General features: G+C 34.5%; 1 protein-coding gene across 1 annotated transcript in view; it reads left to right on the forward strand.

Moving 5' to 3' along the window:
- Positions 1-25661, forward strand: part of DIAPH2 (diaphanous related formin 2) — a 245612-nt gene that overhangs the window by 76674 nt on the left and 143277 nt on the right. Inside the window, exons 19-22 of the mRNA XM_075763093.1 lie at positions 5901-6002; positions 7450-7544; positions 13083-13184; positions 20468-20707. Of these exons, the coding sequence (XP_075619208.1) occupies positions 5901-6002; positions 7450-7544; positions 13083-13184; positions 20468-20707 (539 nt within the window). The remainder of the gene's footprint in view (positions 1-5900; positions 6003-7449; positions 7545-13082; positions 13185-20467; positions 20708-25661) is intronic.

Raw genomic sequence — 25661 nt, forward strand, 5'->3', positions numbered from 1 at the left:
ATATCTTCTAATCTTTCAGTGGTATTCACACAGATTCACAGATTGGTAGGGGTTGGAAGGGACCTCTAGAAATCATCCAGTCCAACCCCCCTGCTAGAGCAGGATCACCTAGAGCAGGTTGCACAGGGTTGTGTGCAGGTGGGTTTTGAATATCTCCAGAGAAGGAGACTCCACAACCTCTCTGGGCAGCCTGTTCCAGTGCTCGGCCACCCTCAGAGTAAAGAAGCTTTTTCTCATGTTCAGATGGAACCTCCTGTGTTCCAGTTTGTGCCCATTGCCCCTTGTCCTGTCACTGGGCACCACTGAGAAGAGTGTGGCCCTGTCCTTTTGACATCCACCCTTTAGATTTATAAGCATTAATAAGATCCCCTCTCAGTCTTCTGCAGACTAAACAGACCGTTAGCTTCTTATTTCATTTTTCTACCAGGTTGTATCACATGGGGTTGGTTTTTTTTGAATTAACTTCTCAGTGCAATTAATAGTTTCAGCTGTTCAAGCATACTCCTGTATAGTTTACATCCCTTGAAACTGTGTGTACGCTTAATTTTTTTTTTCTCCTGTACTCCTATATTAGCCGTAGATCTTCTTTTAGGTAAAGGGAATAATAAAGCAATTAATTTCTTTTGTATATTTGCTTTTGCTGTCAAATACTACTAAATGCAATTGCTAAGGCACTTGCCAGATGGAAATAAGACGAAATTACACATTCATTTCCTCTGACAATATAAGGGCATTTGTTCACTGTGAGTACAGACTTAAGAGAAATTGGAGATTAAGGCTCAGGGTCAGATAGGCTAAAGTTCACCTAAATCTCTGTTTTCTTCACACTGTAATTCAATGTACTCCTTTTTGTCTCCCCTTTAATTTTCATTCTCATCATGTTCACAACTGACAGTTTCTACTGTCGATTCTTTATTAAAATTATTCGCTGTGTATTTAAAAAAAAGGGGAAGGTTAGTATGAACTGGACGTTTCAGCTCAGAGTAAAATGCTTTAACAGCTCCAATAACATTAAGCAAAATTGTATGTATTTCTAACAATTTGTCATGGTGACTGTTAATGCCATTCAGTAGCTGAATTAATGAACAGGTGTCAAATGGTAATTTTAGAGCCACGTGTGCTTACTTTTTTCGCTCCAGAAATACAAAAGTACTAGTGGTAAATTTTTTTAATTATGTCTCTGAAGTATTTCACCATGTTTGTGTGTGTTCTTTGCCATGATTATCATTAGTCTTGTTTAATGTATTTTAAACTTACATAACATTTTGTTTAGTGTTACCATTTTTTTCTTTAAACCCTGCATGGGTTTCAAGCAGTGCACTTTCTGTGGGATTAAATTAGTTCCCAGCTGAAGGTATCACTAAAGGTACACACTTGAGCTGCACATGTGTTGCCTAATGGAAGGTGAACAGAAAACAATCCCTTGCAGCATGTTGCATCAGCTTTTTTCCTCCAACACTGATAAACAAATATGTTGTTACTAACAAAATAGAACTCTAATACAAATTAAAAAAAGGAAAAGTAGATTGTGTAATGTTGGTGTTCAGGTCTGTGTTTTCTGGTCTTCAAAGAGACATCTGTGTATGCTGAAACTACCTTTTTCCTTTTGCTTTATCATATCGGGTGTCTCTTTCTTTTTTTCTCTCCTGTCTGCTTGCAGTAGACAGTAAAGAAAAGTAAACTCAACCAAAATGTTTTTTAGGTGTAACCTGTGCAAGATAATTAGGTATTAATGGGTATTTTGTCATTTTAATGACTGTTAATTGGTTTTTTAAAAAACCACTTGCTGCTTGCTTTCTTCTTCACAACTGAATGGGGAAATAGTTTTGAACAACCAAGAGCATAATTTTCTCCATTTCTTCAAAACAAAAAAATCTACACGTGTGTGTCTGTGTGTGTGTGTAAATCATAAGTCCAACTGTTCATCTACATAAATACGTGTGAAAAGGGATTAACTTTCAAGAAGAAAATCAGAGATGTAGGGTAAGGGATTTGAAAACACTTTGCATCAACGCAACAGAAGTGAGTTAGCATTGTCAGTTATTACAGACATGATCTGGAATATGAGAGGACACCCTGACAGGCCCTGTCCAGTCTGAACTCTGCTGGTATGCAGGCTTATTTCATGTGGTGACAAAATACTTGGGCTTCTGGCCTCTCTTACTGAGAACTTAAGGGAGATATTTGTCAGTATTGCAAAGAGCGACTTGCTAGAGTACCTGGGCAGGCCTCCACTTACTGGAGGATTCTGTCATTGTTCCAGGGCTGCTAAGGCAGTGGAGGAGGACATGAGCTTGATTAGTGAGTCTGTTGTGGGAAATAAAACAGGGGAGCCCTGAATTTGGAAGGCTGAATTTGGATCAAGCCTGATTTAAGGTGGGGAAAAAGCTAGTCATGTATTCTGAAACGAGAGAGGCAAACCTAAGGAGGGTACTTGAAGGTGGATGGCCAGCTCAGCAGGGATTTGGGTGGGAGAAGGACCCTGTGGAATAAAGCTTCAAACTTGGAGAGCTGACCAGTTTCTTTCAGTGCCCTATTGCTTAACTAGTTGTTGTGGTCAGAAAGTAAGGAAATTTCCTCTCTGCTATGCTTTTTTCTTTTTTTTTTTTTTCTTGCTCTAAAATACCACCATCTCTGTTATGAAAACCTGGGTATAACTGTCACTGGCTCTAGGTACTGTCTGTAAGACTTGTCGGTTTGAAAACAAGCTGATTTTGCATGAAGATGTAAGCCAGTGCCACTATCAAAGCTCTGTAATGAATAATCACAGCGCTAAACTCCAAGGTCTGTATGAAGTAATACAGATGCTCTAGCTTCCAGATTGATTTTTCATCTTGCTTTTTTGAGCTACCCTATGTTGACTGCTATAAAATCCTTTTTTCATCTCTCCCTTTGGTTCTGTGGCATCAAACAAAAGTGTCTCATCTTTAAACAGGCACTTGTGAAGGGAGTACCTGAAAAAGGGGAGATTGGTCAGCAATAGTATTTTGCTTCTGAAATGTATCAAGTAGCTTTTAATTTACTTCATTATTTTAAAAAATTCTGTAATCCATGGCCTGTCATGATCGAGTCACTGATAAAATAACACTATGGGATCAGAGGGAGAGCGAGCCACTAACAGAAGAGGGAAGGGCATGGATTTTGATAGCTCTCTGCTTGCTGTGATCTCAAGCAGGGGTCAAACTGTGTTGGGAGAAATTCTAGTAATTCTCGTCTTAGGTTGGTAAGATTGGTGTTGATGTTGGATTGTGACCTTGCAGTCGCATAAGCATCTGGTTTTGAGTATTTCTCCATGGTTTTGGGTTTGGTTTTGGTTTGGGTTTTTTGGTTTTGTTGGGTGTTTTTTTTTTGGTGTGTTTTTTGGGGTTTTTTGTGTAAATTGGCATAAAGCTAACTTAGTCTTTAAAGTCTCATGCTTGTAAGGGTAAGAATCTTTGGTCTCTTTCAAATGGAAAAGTTTTAATCTAACCCAGACATTAAATATTTATAAAATGGATGATTTGTAAGTGGTGGTGTTACAGCACTTCGGGCTTAAGCAGGTAAGAGTAGCCATGGTTTGTTATAAAGCTTTTGAACATTTGGTCTTTTGTTTTCTAAATGTGGTTAGTAATTTCACAACTGCTAGAAGAATGCGGTCTGGAAACAAGTGAGGAAGGATAATACTAAAAACCGGTTGTTTGCCCTGTACGGGCAGAGGTACTGTTGTGAATTCCGACTCAGCCCATCCTCTGTGTGTCTTTTTCTGTAAAATACTGTATGCTCAAAAACTGAATGCCCAAAACCACTTTTCCTTTTTTCATACTGTAGTAGCTGAGTAATTTAATATGTGTTTTGAGTTGAGCTCATGTAATACCTTTGCCCTTGAACTCTTGCTTGCAAAGGTGTTTCTCTCACTCGCCATGTCTGATCAGGTGTCCATGAATTACCACTGTAGGAAGAAAGTTACGTTTGTGTGGAGTGATGTTTGGTAACAAAACCGTCTGTTTTTTTCTGTTTTACATATTTTTGTTACCTCTGCAGTTTTGCAAGCCACAAGACTGAAACAATTAACCCTGGCTTTGTGTGTGCATTGTCTTAGCTGGTTACAGAACAGGTTTGTGTTTTAGTTTTCACGACTAATGTGACAAGTATAGTACTCTGTGAGCTGATGGCGAGGGGATGTGTTGCTCAACACTTCAGCGACCCCATCTTATCTGGAAATCCAGAGGGTTTAATTCTTAAACAGATGAAGTTTGGAATAGGTCACTCGTCTTCTTGAATCATTTCTCAACAGACACCAATCTAGGCTTCTGTTCACATCACAGAACTCATAATGTTATTGGCTTCTCATGAGACAACTGATTTTTAACTCTTGAGTGGTTTTTGTTTTGTTGAGCACCTGGTTTTATTTCCTTGTTTAATTGAGAACAATTAGTGATGAGGGTGTGATTATTTCATGGGGTGTCACTTCAGGATTTTAAAGGGTAGTTCATTATAGTTAAAGGGTCAGTGCTGGTGGGAATTATTTTGAATATTATCTGTGTATTATCAAGTTGATGTGTAGCTCTGTCCTTTTATAAATATAAAGCAAGCTGGTCATCTTACGTGGTTAGGCTGGCAGAATAATAGTGAGGCAAGGGAAGAGCAAGTATTACATTGCTCTTGAATCTCTTATTTGTTTAGCTTTTTCTGCTATAGGCTTTTTAGAGGTAGCTGGGGATGAGGGAACTATCTTGTACTAGCTTAGTTTACGCTGGTATGGAAATGTCCAAGGTAAACTAATTATTCAAGTGGTATAAACCCAGTAGAATTATTTTCTGCCAGATGTTTTTCTAGTGGTAATGTGTATAAGGAGGAAACCAATTGTTTCCTTTGTTCTGTTTTTGTTTGTTTGTTTTGTTGTTTTTTTTGTGGTTTTTGTCTTTTTTTTTTTTTTTTAAGAGGTTGAAACTGAGGCTTTGGTGTTATTCTTCAACTAAAAATTAACATCTTTTCTTAGGAGATACCTGTAATGAAACTCATGCTGATGAAATTAGTACAGTAAAAAACAATGCTCAGAGAAGAAAGGTGTATGTAGTCTGCTTAAAACTTCCTCTTAATTTGACTTTCAAGTTTTTCAGTTACTTTTGAATGACTTGAAATGTTCATTAAGCTTAATTAATCTTAAGCTCATTAAGTTTCTATTCCTTCAGTGCCAAATATGTTATGTGATATTTAAAAGGAAATAAATCCTTGTTAATTGGTTTACTTAATATTTAAGAAAATTCTGTGAAAATTAAGTATGTTGTTATGCAAAAAAGTCAGCATATATCTTAAATATTTCAATACCATGTCACTTTCTATATAATTTTAAGTACTGAATAGAAGGGTAGTAATCCTGGCTAATTAAAAAAACCACAATTTAAAATATATGATATTTTCTCATTTGATTTTGCTCTTTACTAGTGACAGCATAAATAATAAGTAAAAACCTACCTTTGTGTAGTGTGATAAATATCAAATGATATATCTTACTGGGTTTGGATAAAGAACTTCATATGATATTTGAGTTACTAATATTTCAATAGAGGGCATTCACGTGCTTTGAGGTAACACCAAATCACTGTGTTTTTAAAGGTGCTTGGAATAAACTGGAGCTGAAGATAAAAAATTTTGTGGGTTAAAATATATTTATGTATTTTGATAGTGCTTGGGAAAATTGGTCAATGCCATAGTAACACTTAACAATTAGGAGAAACGTGAAATGAAATTTTCTTTCTTTCTTTGGATATTTTACAGTACCTTGAGGCAATGGATTCATTTTGCCTTGAAGTGATTCTAATTAGATGCATTATTATGGTTTTCTAGCTGAGTTGCTGTTAGTCTGTTAGATTTAACAGTTGTAATAATGAATCCAAATTTAATAAATATGTTCTTTACAGCTAAAAAAGCAGTAGAAGAATCAGAAGAAAAGAAAGCAGCTCAGTCAAAGAAAAAGATTAAAGAATTAAGAATTTTGGATGGAAAAACAGCACAAAACTTATGTAAGTGATGTCAGATGCATTAGGTGAATATCTAATTAGTATGTACACATGACTGTTCTGAAATGTTTTATTTCTTTTTTGTTTACATGTTCATATTTTTTGTCTAAAAATGGCTAATGTGAACATGAGTCTTAAGTTTGGAAGTGTTCTACCTACATATGATTTGAAATCACTATACAACTTGGGAAAACTTCAAGTAACGTGGAAAATTGATGTAGACTTAAATGTTAATGAACTGTATTTGTATTTTTTTTTTGTAGCAAAAAGTTGATTCTTTCATTAATTGCTTTAGACTGGAAGTGTAAGGAAAGGCACAGCATTGGTTAATTTTGTGGGTTGGGGTTGAGAGACCATTCCTAACGGTTTTTTCTGTTTAGAAGGATGGGGAAATAGACCTTGATAGTGTTTAGACTTCTGAAGAGAAACATACTATGAAATAGGATAAGTTAGGTGCAAATACTACTACTACTACTACTAAAAATTATAAGGAAAACAGCTCCACCTATTAACTTGCTGCTTTTCTCTTTAATTATAGAGGTAAATCAGTAATTGAGTAGTAGATTCTTTTATTTGAATTAGAAATACCATAAAATGTCACTAGTCCATCTATGCCTGTGGCAAATGAAGTGAGTAAAACTAAATCTGTGCATTGTTTATTACCACATCCATGAGCGCATTTTCTTAAGCAGAAAATTCTCTATGACACAAGTTATAGAAAACTTTGTTTTGAAAATATGGATGCAGGAAAATTGGCCACAGTAGTTAGGTTGAATATACAGCACTTTATTAAAATGGTATACTAATCCATCTGTGTTGGGATGCTTTGTAGTTTATTGAATGGGGCTCTGTTGAGATGTTAATACATCCTGAGAACAAATTGCTTTGAGAACTCCCATCTTTGAAGGGTATATGATATACATTGTCCCTTGTAAAAGTTTAGTTACCCTAAAACATGGTAGAGTTAGGGTATTGGGTTTTGGTCTTAGCCCAGCTCTTCATTATCCTTTTGACATGGAATTTTTTCTAGAATGTCATGTAAATGTCACTCAACCAATTGTAAATGCAGTACAGCTATTCATACATGGTTATGAAAACAAAAAAATAATAGCTACAGTCTTCTAGGGGCTGAATAAGTCTCTTTAGGTAATAATGCAGATAGGTTGCCATTCATAGAAATAGGATTTATTGCTAGAGCTAAGTAACACTACAAAGGAGCAACTGAGGCTGATTAATCAGTTAAAACTGTTGTCATAGTTTCATATCTGAGAAGTGAAATTCATAAGTTGAACTGCAACAGTGTGGCTCAGGTACTGTTTGTTTTATGTAGAAAACTTTGAAATTGTGAATCATCTTAATTTAGATCAAGGTACGATTTTTGAGTTGCTAGAAATTGTTTGCCGCCTTGCATCAATCTTTTTGATTCTAATTATTTATTACTGAATTTCAGCAATATTTTTGGGTTCTTTCCGTTTGCCTTATGAAGAAATAAAAAATATCATTTTAGAGGTTGATGAAGAGAAGCTGAGTGAATCCTTGATTCAGGTATGTAAAAATGTTTCTGGCTTTGTTCGTAGTTTGTTTTTCACATAAAAATGCAGTGAAGGTATAAGAATTCAAATGTAAGAATGGTGTAGAGTTTTCTGGATGTCAGCTACAAATGTATTGGTTGTGTTTACCTTTTTTTTTTTTTAAATTTCACTTCTACTTTTGAATATGATCGCAAAACTGTTTTTAAAAGACACTGTTAACAAAAGTACTTCTAAATCTCTATGAAGTTTCCCTTTGTGGAGGAAATATCAGATAATTCTAGCTGTTCAGTTTTGAAGGCAAGCATTTACCAGGTTAAGGCTAGTGGGTAATGAAGTTTCATCAGTCATCTTGTGGAAACAACTCAGATTGTCACTAGTGATAGATGAAACTACCTGAATATTTCAGGATACTGCTACAACCCAAAAAAACATTTGTAAAATAAACCTGCTTGCAAGCTGGTTTGGTCTTATTTTGAACCTAAAATCCCTCAGCTGGAGAAAAGAAAGTATGGAGTACAGCTTCTTTACATCCCTCTCCGATTTCTTCATAGTAGGAGGAGAGCAAGTGTGTACACTGTTCCTCATGATCTTTGGGCAGTGAGAGAGTGCAGCAGAGAAACATGTAAACCTGACATGGTATGCAAATGTAGCACAACAGCAATACTGGTGTTGAATTGGTTTATTTTAATACCATACACAGATTCACATTCTAGCTAACATACTGGGCCTCTATTTACCCTTTCCTCCTTCCCTGTCTTTGGCCTGAGTAAGACTGTCTTCTCACAAAAAACATAAGCACATGATTGGAAATAAGTAAGAAGTCTTAAGTTCATGTTCATTGATCAGGGATATCAGATCATTTGATTGAGAAGCCTACAGGATTAGTAAAATCAAAAATCAATAGGGAGGAAAAAACCCCACCTTGAATACCTCAAATGCGGAATAGTTTCATATTGGTATAATTATCTCTGTAACAAACGTAGAGATAGCTTGAGACCTGGATTAATAGAAATAGGATGTAATGTGTTATGGTGAAGTACAAGGTCATCATCTTACATGTTAATTGTAAAATGCTGGAAGCTAATGTAATGGTTGCTTATCAGTTGGAAAGGATTGAGGAGAGGTACTAGAGAGTCTGTGCTCAACAGGACAAGTACAGCTGCCACTGCGGTGTAGCTGTTTGTTTGTGGAGCAGCTAAGCCCTCACCCGGTCCCAACCACTTGCCCACAGGTGCAGATTGCCCACTCTGGCCACTTGCAGAATGAGAAACAGAAGACCTTTAAGCTGCACAAGCACTGTTACTAAAACACCGGTGTGTTACCAACAGTGTTTTGGTCACAAGTCAAAACAGCACCATATGGGCTGCTGTGAAGAAAATTAACTTCATCCCAGCCAGAGCCGGTACACTATAAAAAAGGCAAATGTGATTGCAGGGTGTATCAGATAAGTATTTCCAGTAGAGAGGATAATTATTATGCTTTTGAATAATGCAATTCTAAGACCTTATCTAAGATACTTGGTACATTTCTCAAAAATGAATTTAAAATGGAGAAGCCGAACTTAAAAACTACTTACAGTGATTGAGGGATGGAGAAACAGTCTACAGAAGGAGGCTAGAAAAGATTGGCTTGATTAGATTAGGAATATAAATAGCTGAGAGGGAATATGACTACATTATAACTATATGGGGAGAAGAGTGATGTGCATTGGGGAGAAAAATGAAGTTGCATAAGTAAAAGGCAATGTTAGCACCAGAATAAATGTATATGAATTTATCGTGAATGCAATATCAAGAAACTGAGGTGCCTATAATCATCAAAAAAATGAGGATATAGAGATTGGCCCACTTCTTCAAGGAACGGTGTGATATAGTTGCTTCTAGTAGCGGGGAGACTTAGCTGGTAACACGGAAGAGATTCCTTCTGTGTTTCTAAAGATATTCTTAGAACTGTGCTGGGGTAAATGGGCTGTATCATCTATTTTGTGTTCATTCTGTTCTGGTTTATTTTTATTCTAATCTTCTGACTGAGTTATTAACTAATTTACTAGTTTAACAGTTTTCAATACTACTGTTTGGAAAAAATTTACAAAGCAAACCTTGCTTTCTTTCATGCTTAGAAAAACTTGTACTTTATAAAAATGCACATGTGGAAACTGCTTTGTTCTAAGTATCAAAGTGGTGAAAGCCAAATGGGTATAGCATAACTGAGCGTATAGGAAAAGTGCTTTTTCAGTTATGCTTCTCAAGTCCTTGTTTCTTGCTGCTTTTCAAACTTATGTTGTGATACTTATTAAAATTAATTGGATTAATCAGTTTGAGTACATGGTAGACTCTATACTGTTGTAACTCTTCCATGAGAAAAACACGGTAGGAAAAAAATATTCTCAAATCCCAGTGTGTCTTTGAGATAAAGTTCTTGTAAACATACAGTTGTCAAACATCATGTTTAGCAGAATTCAGGGTATTGTGACAGAGAGTAGTGAGTGATAGTTTCAGCCTCTTAATGTCAGCCTTAGATTTCTACTACTTCTTGTGTTTATGTAAACCATTTTTATTTTTATTTAAACCCACATCATCATGAATACATTATGAACCTCTGTTTCCTAAAGTACAGACAAGGATTGGAGTATGTCATCACTGCATGCTTTAGAGCTTCGTTTTCAGTTATTCAATACAGTTAATGAAAGTAAACATATTCAAACATATATTTAGGGTGCTGCAGTGCTAGTAGAGCCAAACTCTCTGTAGAAGCTGACAGTAAAATGAGTTGGTCTGTTAGCTCTAGACCATAAAGGAGTGTGGATGAAGAAAAAGTAATGATCAAGCATGCTAACAGATTTTGGTGGCATGGCTAAAAAAAAAAAAAAAAAAAAAAGGCAGTTTTAGTAGTAGGTACTTGTATTTTTACATTGATGGAAAAATAATGTTTTGTAGTAAGTTTATTAATGTGTAATGAAATACACATTTCTTACAAATGCTGTTAAATAATTAATGACAGCATTTGGTAAATAGTCTACCTAATGAAAATAGGTTAAAAAAAATACAATATTTAGTTAGTTCATGTCTTTGATCTTTACCAGGATTAAACAGTCAATTAAATGAGCAAGAATGTTTTACAGATACTTAATATTTGTTTAAGTAGAAATTTGTGGGACATGGTTTTGGGTTAATAGGAAAGGAGGCATGCTTAAGTTTAAACATGATGCCATAGCTTAATTGTATGATATCCAGGTGAATCTGATGCTTATTTCTGTCAAGTATATTGAACTCTGAATGCTCAGACACTCGGTAGCTCCAGGGTGTAAGTGTAAAAAGTCTTTCTGTAACAGGGACGCTTGTATGAGACTGCTTGTCATCATTATTTTTCCTTATTAAGATGGGTGAATGTTTGATTCTTTCAGTTCGGAGAATTAAGTTAGCTATCACTTGCAAATTTGACAAATTAGACTGGTGCCTTTCTGAAAGTTGTACCTTAATGCCTACTTCATCAAGCCTGGCAGAGTGATAAGTAATGAAATTCTCCTAACAAATAACAGTATTGCAAGACTGATGGCAAGATTAATATGTTCTAAAAATAAGATGTGTGTACCTCTAATAATACAGGCCTTTTCCAATTAAGATTTTTATATCTGGGGGAAAAAAGCTTCTGTAGCGCTGGTTGCTTTTCTGCTTTTAAAAGGCACGTAACTTTTTTTCATATCAGAGTCTTTTTGTGACATAGACCTAAACAGTCGTTACCGGTTCTCTGATAGTGTCAATGTGCATGTCCCTTCTATTTTTTTCCTATCTTATGGGAACACGTGGCAATGCACCTTTTCTGGTAGGAGGAGAACTGATGTGCTAATAACCCAAAGAGCTTCAAGTTAAAGGAACATGTTCTGAAATGTTTTACTTCTATGACTAGTGTTGCAGAAATTATCAAAAGATTCAATTTTTTGTAGCTGTAACACATTACTGTATCTTTACTAAAATCTGTGTAGTAATTAATGCTATAGAATTGCATATTCCATAGACACTTTGTTGGAAGTAAACCTCTAAACCTGACGGTGGTTCTACCATTTACTTAGGCAAGTTTCAGAGGGTGGCTTCATAAAATAGAAACTTCTTGTTGAAGAACATATGGACTTACCCCTTTTCTATTCAGTACCTTGGTACTCATTGTGTTTGTGTAGAAGAAAAAATTATTTCTGTGTGATGGCGTGTTTTTTCTTAGTTATTTGGTACAGGAATCGTTGCACTGTGGAGCTGAGTGAATCTCATGTTGATTTTTGAAGTTACTAATAGCAGAAATGCACTACTTCTTTGGCCCCTGTATGCATAGTAAGCATCTATAAATCCCCTAGGTCACAGAAACAGATTGCATCCTTTTACTATGGGTTAGGCAATTGGGGCCCCCCCCCAAAAAAAAAAATCACCCTAAGGGCCACAGTGGGAAAGCAGGAGGGATGCTGTGTTCACCTAGGTCTGGAGGTATTTCTGCCTCTCTTCTATAGGTATATGTCTCCAATTAATTTCTTTTTGATTTCTTCAGTAGCTAGTACTTGCCCTCTGAAACCCCACAGGAACATGCTTGCCTCCAAGTTACTACAGTGTTTTGGAACCCGTATCCAGTATCTAAAATATTATGTCATTTTTGCTTCTTAATTTTCCTGTCACAATTCTTTAATATAAACAAATGTGGTTAGTGGAGATTGGAAATGAAATGAAGGGCACCCTCTGTGTGTATGGAAAGTTGTAGTGTAATCATATCAATAATATTTTAATTCACTTTGGTTTTTTGATGTTAAGATTTATGAACCTTTTTGAACAAAAAAGGCCTATTGACTCTTGCTAGCTTGCTTGAATGTAAATGTCTACTATTTTTCCCTTGAAGAATTACTTTTTTGTTTTCAACTAACATATATATCAAAATTTAAATACAACCTAAACTTTTACTGAGTATTTCTTAAAGTATTCTTCAGCCTTAATATATATATTTTATACATTTAGCATATCTGTGTTTTGAGATGTCAAGATCATATAATTTCCTTTGGGGATATGGATAAGATTTCAAGCAAGTTCTACTTTTTACTGAGTTCCATTATACTTGTCATCCAGAAGATCTGTACAATTTTGAGATGTTGCTCTTTTTTTGGTGTGTAAAGTGTTCTTAAGTGAAGTTTGTGCACAGCTGTTTTGAATGTCTTGCTTTACACAGATCAGTTAATTCTTAATTAATACTTAATGAGCAAGATGCAATCATGAGGGCTAAGAAAAGATTGTAGATAGAGTATAATTCTTCAGGGTCTGATAGCATCAAGGAGTGTTGTCTAACTTTTTAATACAGAGAAGGCATTCTTCAAATTAGAGACTGTAACAGAAGTGCTGATATCTGTATTAAATAATTACTGGTTTGATTTAATGTTTATATAGTGTTAAAGCTGCATAAATAAAATAAGCTTCCCATAATTTCCTCGTGCATTTCCATGTTGTGGTATTTTAAGCATGTTATTTTAAGATCTCAGCTAGTTTAATATAACAAATTTAATATGATGCCTTGTTTGTTTTAGAACCTAGTGAAGAATCTTCCTGAGCAGAAAGAACTCAATGCCTTGGCCGAATTAAAGGATGAATATAATGATCTTGCTGAGCCAGAACAATTTGGAGTTGTGGTATGTATTAGTGCAATAATTAACTGGAGAGTTCTATTTTGTCAAATACGTTAAAAAGAAAAAATTTAGGTTTAAAATATTTTGGTGAATGTTTTTGCAAGTCCTGCAGTAGGAAAAGTTACCATCTATTTATTGATGAGTAATAATACAAAAATCTCTGAAAATACATATTAGGTGTTTTTCTGGAAGAATTATAGTGTGCAGTTAAGAGCAACAGGCAAACCAAATCTTTTGTCTGACTGTCTTGGCTTGTATGCAAGTCTTGTGTGTTTATTAAACAATTATGGAGAACACTGTAGGTTCAAGTAGTTACATTGCCAAGAAGTCATAAAAGACCCATTAAATCAATGGCATCGACAACTTTGATAAACTATTATGCTGTATCAAAACCTGTAAACAGCTGAAAGAGTTAATATACCCAAAATATCTCATGTCGTGTTTTACGCTTTCATTAAAAAAAAAAGTTTGTGTGTATATTTTATGTGTACATGTGTATATACGCATACATGTATGTATGCATATATACGTATAAAATGTGTATGTATATATACAAACACACAGAAACTTGCAAAACTGCTGTAGAAGAGGTGTGGATTCATATTAGAACTGAAATTGTAGATCGTATTCTGTTGCTTTTACTAGTGTTCAATACATATAGCTATTCCAGAAGTTGGGATACTGAGTATTATAATGGCTAGAACCTGTCTCCAAATCAAATTATAGAATTTGCATAAGTTGCCCTAATATGTGCTGGTAGTTGATTGTCTGATGCAGAGTATTAAGCGAGGATGTGGAAGACTCTTTTTTCTGCTTCTGGTCTTCCAAATACCTGATAAGTCCTTAGGCAAATTAGTTCCTGTTTTCACTTTGTCAGTCTAAAAGATTATTCCGATGATGATAGCCTAATGTGTTTAGAATTCATCCCTAACTCCGCAGGAGCTAGGTTTGCTTTTGCTGGATTTTTATGGTGTTATGTACATTAAAATGTATTAAAAGAGAAATAGAGGTCTCTTGAAAGGAAAGAGTGAAACCAGCTTCTTACTAAAAAGCTCTGGATTTGAGCATAATTTGGCTTCAGAAGTGCCTTTTGAGTGTGGAGGGCTTTTTGACACACACGCACACGCACACATACATAATTTCACCTAGTGAGATTTTTGTAGAGGATTTAGATAATTAAAGATATCAATGACTTCTCTGACAAACTTTAGGGTATTGATTTTATTTTTTAATAAATTATGCCTAGATTTTCATAGAAGCATGTGGTTTTTAAGAATTGGGGTAACTATATCTAGCCACGTATGTAGAGATGATGTGCTGGCTGTTTTTTTGTAGATCAAGTTATTTCCCCAGTTTTACCTCTGTGCAGAAGGTATTATGAGAGACACTCATTTATGTCTGCAACGTTGTTAATCACCTAGTCTGAAATTTTGGCGGGGCCTAGGACAGGCAGGATCAGGTTTTGCATTTTGTGCCAATTTGGTCATAGTTGACTAATGGCCTTTTCATTTTGGGTATATGATGCTGGAAATGAAAGACTGAAAATCAATTTCAGGTGTAATTATTATAGATAATCAAAAGGCTGATCCAAGACAGTGGAAATCTTTCTCCTAAAGTAAAGAAAACCTGCAAATAATAAATCTCTTTAACTCTTTGCTACGAATTCAGCTGCTTCTTGGTTGGATGAGTGTGAATTTGATAAGTGAAAGAATGTAACTGATGCTCTAGTTTGACTGTTTGCATGTGAATTGGCTGCACGATGAGTGAATGACAGTGCAAAAATTAAGTTTTCTATCATTGTACTGAGATCCTACAAAACTTAAGTATATGAGAACACTTGGAGAATGTTTTTGTTCTCGTTATTGGAAAATTATTTACCTCCAATTCAGAAGACTGCAGGTTAGGAAGAATAGTTCTTTGGCTTATGTAGTGGTAAACCAGAAGCATTTAATGAAGTTGCCAATATACAATTAGTTAAGTATGTGTAGATAGTAAGTGTTTTTAGTACACTTTTTACCAGAGCTTGAATCCATGTCAATTTGTTTTACTGATAGATATCTGAAAACCACTTGAGTGGAGAGGAGTAGCCTTGAGTTTTTGCCACTGTTGGATAGTTTGTTTGTGTTTGGTTTTTTTTTTCTTTATCAGATGTCTATCAGGTCTGCTACTTAACTCTTTTTTCCTCATTCTTTTTATAGTGTAGTATGATTTGTTTCCTTCTTGTAATCATTCTGATTCTGCTGGCAGTTTGTTTCCCAGAAAATTATACAATTATAAATGAAAGTCACTTGGGAAGCTCTATCATCTCTATTGGTTGTCTTACATACCCGGGGATCATGCATTTATTTGATTTATGATTATTACGATTGAAAGTAAATGGTCCTTGTTTTTTTCACTCGATTGTATTGAACAAGTCATAAAAGTATCCTTATTTTCTGACAGTACTAATATAGTCGTGATCACTTTTTCGTCGATTCATTCCTTTCAGGAATTCTCAACTTTTGCAGTTGGTCAAGAATTTAAAAGTATTTAATGGAACATTAATTAGAAAAAACTGCTTAATCAAACATCTCCAAATGGTGATGTTTGCCGTATGAAGGGACTGTGTTTCCTGAAGCTTGTTTGCTTATTCAACTTTACCATCTGGTCTAATAAAAAATATTACATTTCCTTATGGGGAGTGATTCTGTCTTATTTTTAGAGGCCTCTAAGTGCATTAATACTACTAAAAATGCTGATTTCATTTCCAATTTTGATTTAATTGAACAATCCATTAAAGTGGAAGAAATGCAGCTGAACTTAAGCTCTTTACTTGACTTGAGTCCTTTTTCGCTATGTGTCGAATTAATTTCAGAGTTTTGCATTAACAATCCTAACCTTGATGTTACGAATATGTTTAGGAATAGAAGAAGACAGCAAGACTGTTAAATAGTATTTAAAATGTGTACCCTTATTTGTATGTAAATTTAGATATGTTAATTATTAGATGTTAATTGGATAATCACTGTGCCCATCAGTTTAATAAAGATTGCAATAAGTTGCTTAAAATGTGTGTAGAAAAACTATACTTAGCAAATTATTAACTTATTAGAAGAAATCAATTAACTTAATACTCAGCTATGTCAATGAAAATTAGAATTGAGTTTTCCTTTACATGAAAAGTTAAAATCAATTATATAGTCAAATTAGTTATTGGATCTGTTTTCGAAGTTATATCCTGGAATCAAAAAAGGCAATATAACTTCATATAAAGAACAGTTTGCAGTGATATTGAAGCAGAGCAAGAAAAACAGATTAACTGAATCAGTTGTATAACATTAAAAAAGCTAGGCAGAATGTTCTCTGATTTTTAAATGTGAAACTTGTGGGTAAGAGTTAATTTTATTTTTTTTTTAATGTTCTGGGAAGAGCTGCAACTTCAATAAGGATACTTGCTTTCAATTTTGGTACCAGTTGAACAGTTTAAGTATTATAAAAGCATAAGGTTCATCTGTGCTATAAAGTGTGACTACCCACTATTTCCTGTCAACTCAGGACAGGCTAAAAAAAACAAAATAATAAAATCTTTTGCAGTGTTAGTGGTACTTAAACTCAAAAAAACTTTATCCACTTTACCACCAACTGTGAGTTTTGAAGTTAAGAAGAACATTACCACTTTTAAAAAGATCACCCCACAATTATGTGGTGTAAATCTTAGTTAATATCTTTTTAGTGAACCAACAAAACAAGTGCCTGGAACTGACCAAAGAATTCCCTTTCTGGTGTGTGTTCTGGAAAAGTGGAAGGGTTGGGTTTTGGTGGTTTTTTGCTGGTTTCTAATGAATGCAAAAATGCCTTCAGCTGAGTTATCAGTAATTTCATTGTTAATGCAAGAGGGTAAGTTTCACTGAGTAGATGCAGATTCTGTGACCCTTTTTGCTGTATAACCTGGATTACCTCTCCTGAACAGTCCTTGCTGGGAGGTAGATGAAGTGGGAAGAACTGTACAAGTTTATTGCACCTGCATTAGTTTAGAGTCATTCAGTCATTTTAATTGAATTTATTTGCCACTTGTTTTGCCTCATTGCAATTTCTAGAGCTGCTGAAAAATTAATCTTTATAGAACGTTGCTAGAAAAAAGAAGTTAACTGTTTAATATATTATAGGTAAGAGGCTAAGTTGACAAATTTGTATTATAGGAATGTCAGCTTTTTTCCTTAAGAAATGAGGCAAATTTAATTGTGCTTTTTGCCTCTTTCTCCAATAACCTTTGATCCTAGTTTTAATACAGGGCTTGAGAATTGAATGATGATAATAAAAAAGTAAAGAACTTGATTAGGTAGAGAATTCAGACAAGGACCTTTATGAAAGCTCAGAAGGGGAAATAATGACACGCAGTTCAGTGCTCACAGCTGGAAAACAAATTCCCAGTTTTCTTGCTGCTTTAACTGTTTGTGGTGAAAGCTAATGCTTGCTGTTACATGCACCTATTTGAATGTGTTGTTTCTTATATGCCTTTGACGCTAATTTTTTAGAACTAGAAACAGTTTGACCTTTTTCTCAGTGAATACAATTTTTGCACTTTGCCTGTTTTCAGAAGATTCCTTTAAGTTCAATATGTTCATCAACCATTGAAGATACGTTTTTGGAAACATGCATATGAAAGAGAAAACGGGGCAGGGTGGGGACATAAAGAGAATAATGTATATAAAAATGGTTTGAATTCTAAGGAAACAACCCACCTGAAACAGCTCTTATTGTCAAGATGCTTCTTAAATATTATACAGATCAGCAAATTAAATTAAAACTTACTACTGGTTTGGGATCAAACTACCTTGCAAAACAAATAAATGGTCAGTGTTCCATGACACCTCAAAGCATTAAAAAAAGAAAGTACAAATTGGCTGAAGTATTATAAAGGATTATACTTCACAAGTATTTCAGTCATGCTGTTCTGTTGGTTTATATGTGTTTTGCTGCACTTTGTTTTCAGGATCTAAAGCTTTTGACAAGCTTTTTGTGCAATTTTGAGTAAAATCAGTAATTGGAGATTGTTCTACAAAAGTTAAAACAAATTACGTGATTAATTTTAATTCCATCTACTGCAGCTCAGCGAAGGTAGATCCTTTCAAGGCAGATGTTTTCAGTATGATATTTCTCAAATACAGAATGATTAGAAGAATATTTCAGGATTTTGCATGATGTTGGCTTAAAGAGGCTCACAGAGAAGTTTGTGACAATGGAGTTGCATAAGAAAAGATTGCAAGTTATGCTGAAACACTTATTTTCTGATCCTTTCCTTTTCCTTGTTCCAGTCTGATCACGTGAATTGTTTGAGACCATCTGGAGTGCCTTCATATTTATGTTCATTTTAGTATGAATTCATCATTATTCAAGTCTTTCCTGTGGAAGTTATTGTTGCTGGTCCTGGTAGCTGTCTGTGGTGTGTAACACCAATAGAAAAATCATGGTTCCTTAAGGAGCCATGGTAAAGCTTTGGGCAACAGGGACAGGAGCACATAAAAATCTTTCTGTTTTGATAGCTAAGATCTGTAATTTGTCATATAACAAAACTTTTCTTTCAGGGGGACAAAGTGCTTCAGGAACACCACTAATAGTGAATACCTTGGGAGAGAAATCTTTCTGTATTCTGATAATTAAAATTAGGAGTTAGATTTAGGAGGTAACCATTCTTGCATTGAAATGAAAATTTTTAAATGGATTAAAAATTTTCAGTATGTCTTTTCTTCTTAAATTTAAATATCTCTTGTGAATTACACTCTGCTGCTAAGTAGGAGGAAATATTATTGATCACTTGTGCAAAATATGAAAGTCGTGGACATATTTTGGTAGCTAGCATAATGACATTGGTCTTGGGGATTTAAACTAATGAATCACTATTGTAGATATTTTTCAGTATCTCTGTCATTTACCATGTTACCATGCTGTGATTTATAACCTGCCATCTTTTTATCAGGTTGGGAAGGAATGAGTATTGTACTACCTCTGCAAAGAGTCTGAACATAAAGGTGATAATATCTTGGGCAGTAGTTTTACAAAATTTGTTTAAAGGGCAGAAAAGACAAGAGGTTAAAAAGCAAGCAGTATGTTGCCTACAAGACATGATGTCATGGGATCACAACTGAAAAAGTATACTGGAAGTATATCCTTACTTTAGTATCTCTAGGTATATTGGTTTTTATATAAATTCAGTTTCACCTAAAACCTCTTTATTCACTTCCAGAATCTGATTATTCTTTGGGATACACAGACTGGGACTTGATGGTTGTGTGAACTTGAAAAGTCTTAGGATCGAATAGATTATAGTGTATCTTTAAAATACCTTTTGGCTTATTTGGTGACTAACAATACTGATAGGATTCATATTATTTTATAACTTGCTATAAGTCTAGATAATAACTGAACAAAACCCAATTTGGGTTTCATTTTAATTAAAGACTGTAAAAGTAAACACCTTGTTAGATGTAGCACTGATGTCATCTGTAAATACCACAATTAACAGCTCACATCAGTACAATGGCAGAAAATACTTCATCAACAATGGTATGAATGTGACCTTGGCTTTATAGAAATATCTGACTAGTGAAGCTTGATCTCGTGTGTCTCAAACTCACTTAGATATTCCCAAGTCCTTCCACAAGGGCCTCTCAGAATTCATGGTCTCTCAGGAGCCACAGTCGAGAGCTATGCGTCAGCTTGGTAAAAGAGTCTAAAAATGGAAGGTATAAATCTTTAGCTTAATCAGACTGAAGTGTAGCTGTTTGCATTTGTGCTGGTATCAGCACACACACTTGAGATTGTTGTACCATTCCTGAAGGAAGAAAAACCAAGAAGCTTAGTTTTAGGAAATAGGTAAATAGCAGAGTTCAAGGGTAACTTCACTGGACAGGCGATGAAATGTTTGCCACATGGACCTTCAGGCTGACCTTCGATTCTTGTTAACTGGTAGAATTGGCTTACATGCCCTTTGCTGGGAGGAAGAGTTTTGGCAGTGTGCATTTCTTGCCAGTGAGTTTGGAATTCACGAGTTAAATGGTTTAGTAACACAAAGGACTTGCTTGTTTTCAATGTTTTGCTTCACTGAATTTTTTTCAGGCAAAGTGTACGGTTTGGGGAAAAATACCTGTGGGCAGGTACGGATTCCTGGAAATATAAGATAGGCAATGAAAACATACAGAAACTGTAGTCTTGCTGGTTGCACAATATTGTGTTTTAATATAAGCTATTTTGCATAAATAAGCTTTTGGGTTTTTTTTTCTTCTGATTTAATGTTTTTTATTTTGTAGATGAGTTCAGTGAAAATGTTGCGGTCACGGCTTAATGGGATCCTTTTCAAGCTTATGTTTGAAGAGCACGTAAACAATATCAAACCTGACATTATGGCGGTTACACTAGCTTGTGAAGAGTTGAAGAAGAGTGAAAGCTTTAGTAAGCTTTTAGAGTTAGTGCTCTTCCTTGGAAACTACATGAACTCTGGCTCCAGAAATGCACAGTCCCTTGGTTTTAACATCAGTTTTCTTTGCAAGGTAAGATGAAGCTGTAAAACTTGTAAGTGCAGATTCATGAAATTCATGACACATGAGAAACCTAAATAGGGAAAAACATTGAATTCATGTAGTTTACTGACTGCCTCTCTTTTTAATAACAGATAGACAACTACAGAGTAAATATTTCTAGGATGGTCCCCTGCCTTAGTGCAGTGGTGATTTAAGGCAGTTGTTTAATGCTAAGAATGTTGTGAGTCTTTCTGGAGTATACGAGTAGAACAGCTTTTTTGATCTGAATTTGTTCAACTATCATCTTGTCAATAGAATGTACATAGAGCTCTGAATACATTAAAGAGCTCTAGCTACTTCTCTTCCCGTCTTCTACCTAGTTATCCCTCAAGCAGTGTCACCAAAATAAGTATTTGGGATTAAAGATGGACATTGTTATCCCAGTTTTAACTTCGTTTGTGGTGGCAAAATATTGGATGCGATGAGAACTTCAGAATCCATAGCAGTCAGAATGCAGTGCTTGTTTGTTTATGTGGTAAGATGTGTATAAGGCACTGACCTGAACTTGACCATCTCAGTTGATAAAGTACTTTTGAAAGTATCTTTAAAATAAAGGGATACGATATTTCTAAACAGATTTTTTTTTAAAAAAAGCATAAATTTTGCAGAAGAATTTTTCAGTTATTTTTGGTTTGGTCTAATCGGAGGGTCCAGGTTTCAAGTCTCTGTTTTGGGCACCATGAGGAAATCTAATGTGTACGACAAGGAAATATAACCGTGGGGGTAAAATAATATTTCAAATACACAGCAAGTCTGTTCTGACACATTTCAGTAGAGAAAGGTTCTCCTTGCTGCAGTTTAATCCAAAGATATTGGTAACTTCTGGTAAAATACAAACCATCACCTGAGAAATACTTTCATTCTTTAACAGCTTTTTTTAAAGAGAGGCCAAGTTAAAGGATTTTTTTTTTTTTAATAATTCTAGTGCTGTATTTTGGTTTTGGTAGGAGTGGAATGTAAAGGGAACTAAATGTTGTAAGTAGAAAACTACTTGTTAATGAGGAGGCGGGGAAGTGATGATTCTGCATGAATGGTACTCTAGCATAACATAGATTTGCGAAGGTATTCTTGCACTCCAGGTGATAGATTTATGAATTGCTGTCAATGCAAATCCCACAGATGTTGACACAGCTAATGTAGATTGACTAATCCTGCAAATTGTTCTCTACTGAACTGAATAATTGCTGAAGCATAGCTATCTGTGCTTACAGCTAAATTCCATTTAAAATAACTGAGACAAAAATCTATGACTATTTAATTCAGCCTTGCCCTCAGAAACAAAATCTATTTGTTAACTTTTTGTTGTTGTTTTCAAGATGGATATTTCTGTGCGAAGTGTTTGGGTTTTTTTCCCCTGTGAGATTAGAGAAAATATTTAAACATTCTCCCTAATAAAATGTTGACTGTGCTGTTTAATTTAGGTCCTAGGTGTATTTTGTGATGTCTAAAAATGAAATAACCACAATGACAGGGATGGTTGTGGGAGCAAAAAAGAAGGTCTCACCAGAATCTAGACATGAAATTATATGACTAATAGCTCTACTTATTGATTAAACCTTGTGAATTATCACTCATAAGTTGCAAACTCAGAACAAGTCACTTAAATTAATGGCAATGTAGATGAGTTTTTCCAGACAGTGACATGTGCATTGTCTGCAGTTTAAATTTATTGTTTATTACTCAAATTTAAAAATATTTTCTGCTATTTAAAGCTCTGATTTTCATTGCTTTATGTATTTGCCATTCTAATTTGAATTAGATTAGTATAATAATATGCTTTTGCAAGAGTTGTTTTTTTGATTTCAAATTATTTTGTACCTGTACGTATGCTTTAGTATCATATTTAGAGAAGTAACTTTTACTCTATTGATGTTTAATTTTATAAATAAGAGGTGCTTACACAGTATTCATAATGGATTTTTTTTAATTACTTTTAAGAATCCAAATTTATATTTGGGTAATGACTCTCTTTATACATTGATTATTTTCAACTCAAAATTGCATTTGTTTAATAGCATTCAAATTCTGCGCTCTCATTTTCCACCCAAAATAGTAAGCTGGCTTTACTGGCTTTAGGTTATTAACTAAGAGTACAGTCTGACAGACCTTTGTTAACTGTTGTGAATAGTACAAAATACTAAACTGTATCAGGAGGCAATATCTTTTATAAGCACCAGTTTAATATCTGACTACAGCCACATACTAGCTTTATTAAATTATCCAAATAGTCTCAAAATGTAGGATTGGTCAGTAATTGTCCTTCATGATGAAAATGAAAACTTCTGTATGCATAAGCATGGTAGGGTGAGTGTATTATTATATTTACTGAATTCTTAGTGTGAATTAAAATTTTTAATGTGTATTTCTTGGCTGAAGAAGGCAATAAGAGAAATAAGTGACATCTAACAGCAAGAACAAGGTAGCAGTCTGTTTGCCAGTGTCATGGGGCTTATGTGGTTTTGCTCTGTGAGGCATCTGAATGCTACTAGAGTTTGAAGGCTCTGTCAACATTGCAAATATTTATTTTTTTTGGTGGTGGCAATTTGAGAAGTCACTGTTACCATAAGAGAGGTCTTCCGTGAATAATTTTCAAGTGTCTCTATTTCTTCTCTCAAGGAATGAATTTCAGTCTTCAAGCTTTACAAGAGGAATTTGAGAGCCTTTTATTTTGCATTTTGATAGGCTATCTGTAAAACATAAAAATTATTAACTTAATATTTTGTGAAATATTTTGTGCACTGTTTGTTTTTTATATAGGACCCATGATGAGCAATAGGATGTTACAATTTAAGCCACCCTTCCATAACCTCAGGTGCATTGTTAGATTAGAAGTCAGATATAATGTGCCAGAGAAACTTTCTCCTAATTTTTTTGTTTGCCATAAAACCTGCTACCCTTTCTTTTAAGCAACTTTAAAATGAGAAGAATTTCTTGCCAGTTTTAAACATTACTTGACTAAAGAAAGAACTCCTTCAATAAGAATATTAAAATCAAACAAGACCGTATGGCTTAATGTTTTAAAATGTTGGTCATTTCTTTGTCTAATTGTTTGACTTTTTTGTTGACTCTCACTGTAGCATCTTTGATAGAACAAAGATATAAGTTAAATAACAGCTAAGTCCTTCCAGAACATACTGTTATGTGAACAGAATTTGTAATAAATCTAGCTGACTTGACTCAGGTGTTAGTTTTTAGCTGCTCTTTACTCTATGTTGATGTTTTACCCAAGGACAAGGATTTAAGTCTCAGAAAACATATTAGGGTAAGGGGAATGAAACCAGTGGATATTCGATCAATGATTTTAAAAGCCTTGATGTTTGTAAGTTTTTAGTTTGGTTGTTTCTTTTCTTTTATAGACCACTAACTTAAACTATCTTTAATGTCAGTGGGATTTCTGCCCATGATAAGAGAGTTTTTACTTTTTTCTTTTTTTTTTTTTTTTGGCCAGCTGTCAGCAATGTAGAACACACAGCTATGTGTATACATTTCTGTTTGCAGAACACACATGGAAAGCAGAGTTATTTTAATGATGAGGTGTCCTAAAGTGACAAATCCGCTTTTCAAAAACACCTGATTTTTTTATTGATTTTTTTTTTGTCATCCTTGAACAATCTTAGAATTAATTGTCTGTTTAGTAGATGCAGTACTTATGTTATATGATCCAAAGAAAAGAAAAAAAGGCAGGTATTGATCTGGGATAAATGTTTGTTTTTGTAAAATAAATGTTCTTAAAATAGAGCTGGTGGTTTTGTACACAGAAATCTGCTATTGTGTAACAACTTTTATTAAAACATGATAAAAGAAAGCATGAATTCAAACCTGTCTGGTCATAGCTAAAAAGCTAATGCCTGTATAGTAATTGCAATTCCTTAAAAACAGATTATTTTTCTGGATGTTATATTGCAGTGTATGATGTTATTGAAGAAAGAAATGATTTGTAAACAACCTTTGGCAGAAGACAGAGGACTTAATTTTGTTCAAATAAGAGAGATCAGCATTAGAATTCATGTGCTGTATGCAGACTGGCAAGCAGTAGCAGCGGCTCTGATGTATGCACTAGACCATTCATGATTGCCTAAGTATTAAGTGCTCTGTGAAAATATAAATATGGCAGAAAAAGTAAAGAAAAGTTCAAAGAGGCTGCTGTAGTAATTCACTAAAGGTAAATCTTTTTACCAGTTGTTGCCTTTGATTAATATGTACGAATGATCCAACTGCTATTCTGAACTCCTGGTTGCAGCAATTACTATCTCTGATCAAGGACAGGAGAACCCTCATAGTTCTATAAAGTTATGCTAGACAGAAATTTAATTGAAAGAAGAGAGGTTTGCTTTAGGCATATGTAGGGTACAACTTCTGTTCTTTTTGTGATGGATTAATGTAAAGACTAACAGCAAGCATCCCTCTGTTTTAATGAAGCTTTTGTAGTATTCTATCTGGATCAATGTCTGTTTTATGTAGTAAGTAATATTATGTCCCTTCTTGTTCATAGTGCAAATAATACAAGACAGGCTGTTAATCTAGTTTGAGTATTACTGACTAGTGTACACTTATTAATTCTCTATCAGCCCCTTTTCTATTAAGGTGGGAAAGATTTTTAGGATATGAAAAGTTATATAATCTCATAAAAATCAATAGAATTATTTTTTTATAGCTATAATAATGAAATGTCACTCTAGTACTAGTTAAAACATACTCTCTTTTTTTTTTTCCTTACGTTGGCTATCACTTTTAACCCTCACACCTGAAAACATAATCCAGAAGTACCCGGGGAAAAAAGTAAATAATCTGCAAGTGGGTTATAGTATGATTTGTGTGTTTTAAGTGCTTTACTAAGATCCTACATGTAAAGAAGATTTTTATTATATTGATGTTATTTCTGAACTACAGACCTAAACATCGTACTCTGTTTATTACTTGATTT

Source organism: Balearica regulorum, chromosome 11, assembly GCF_011004875.1.
Source record: "Balearica regulorum gibbericeps isolate bBalReg1 chromosome 11, bBalReg1.pri, whole genome shotgun sequence".
Taxonomy (NCBI): domain Eukaryota; kingdom Metazoa; phylum Chordata; class Aves; order Gruiformes; family Gruidae; genus Balearica; species Balearica regulorum.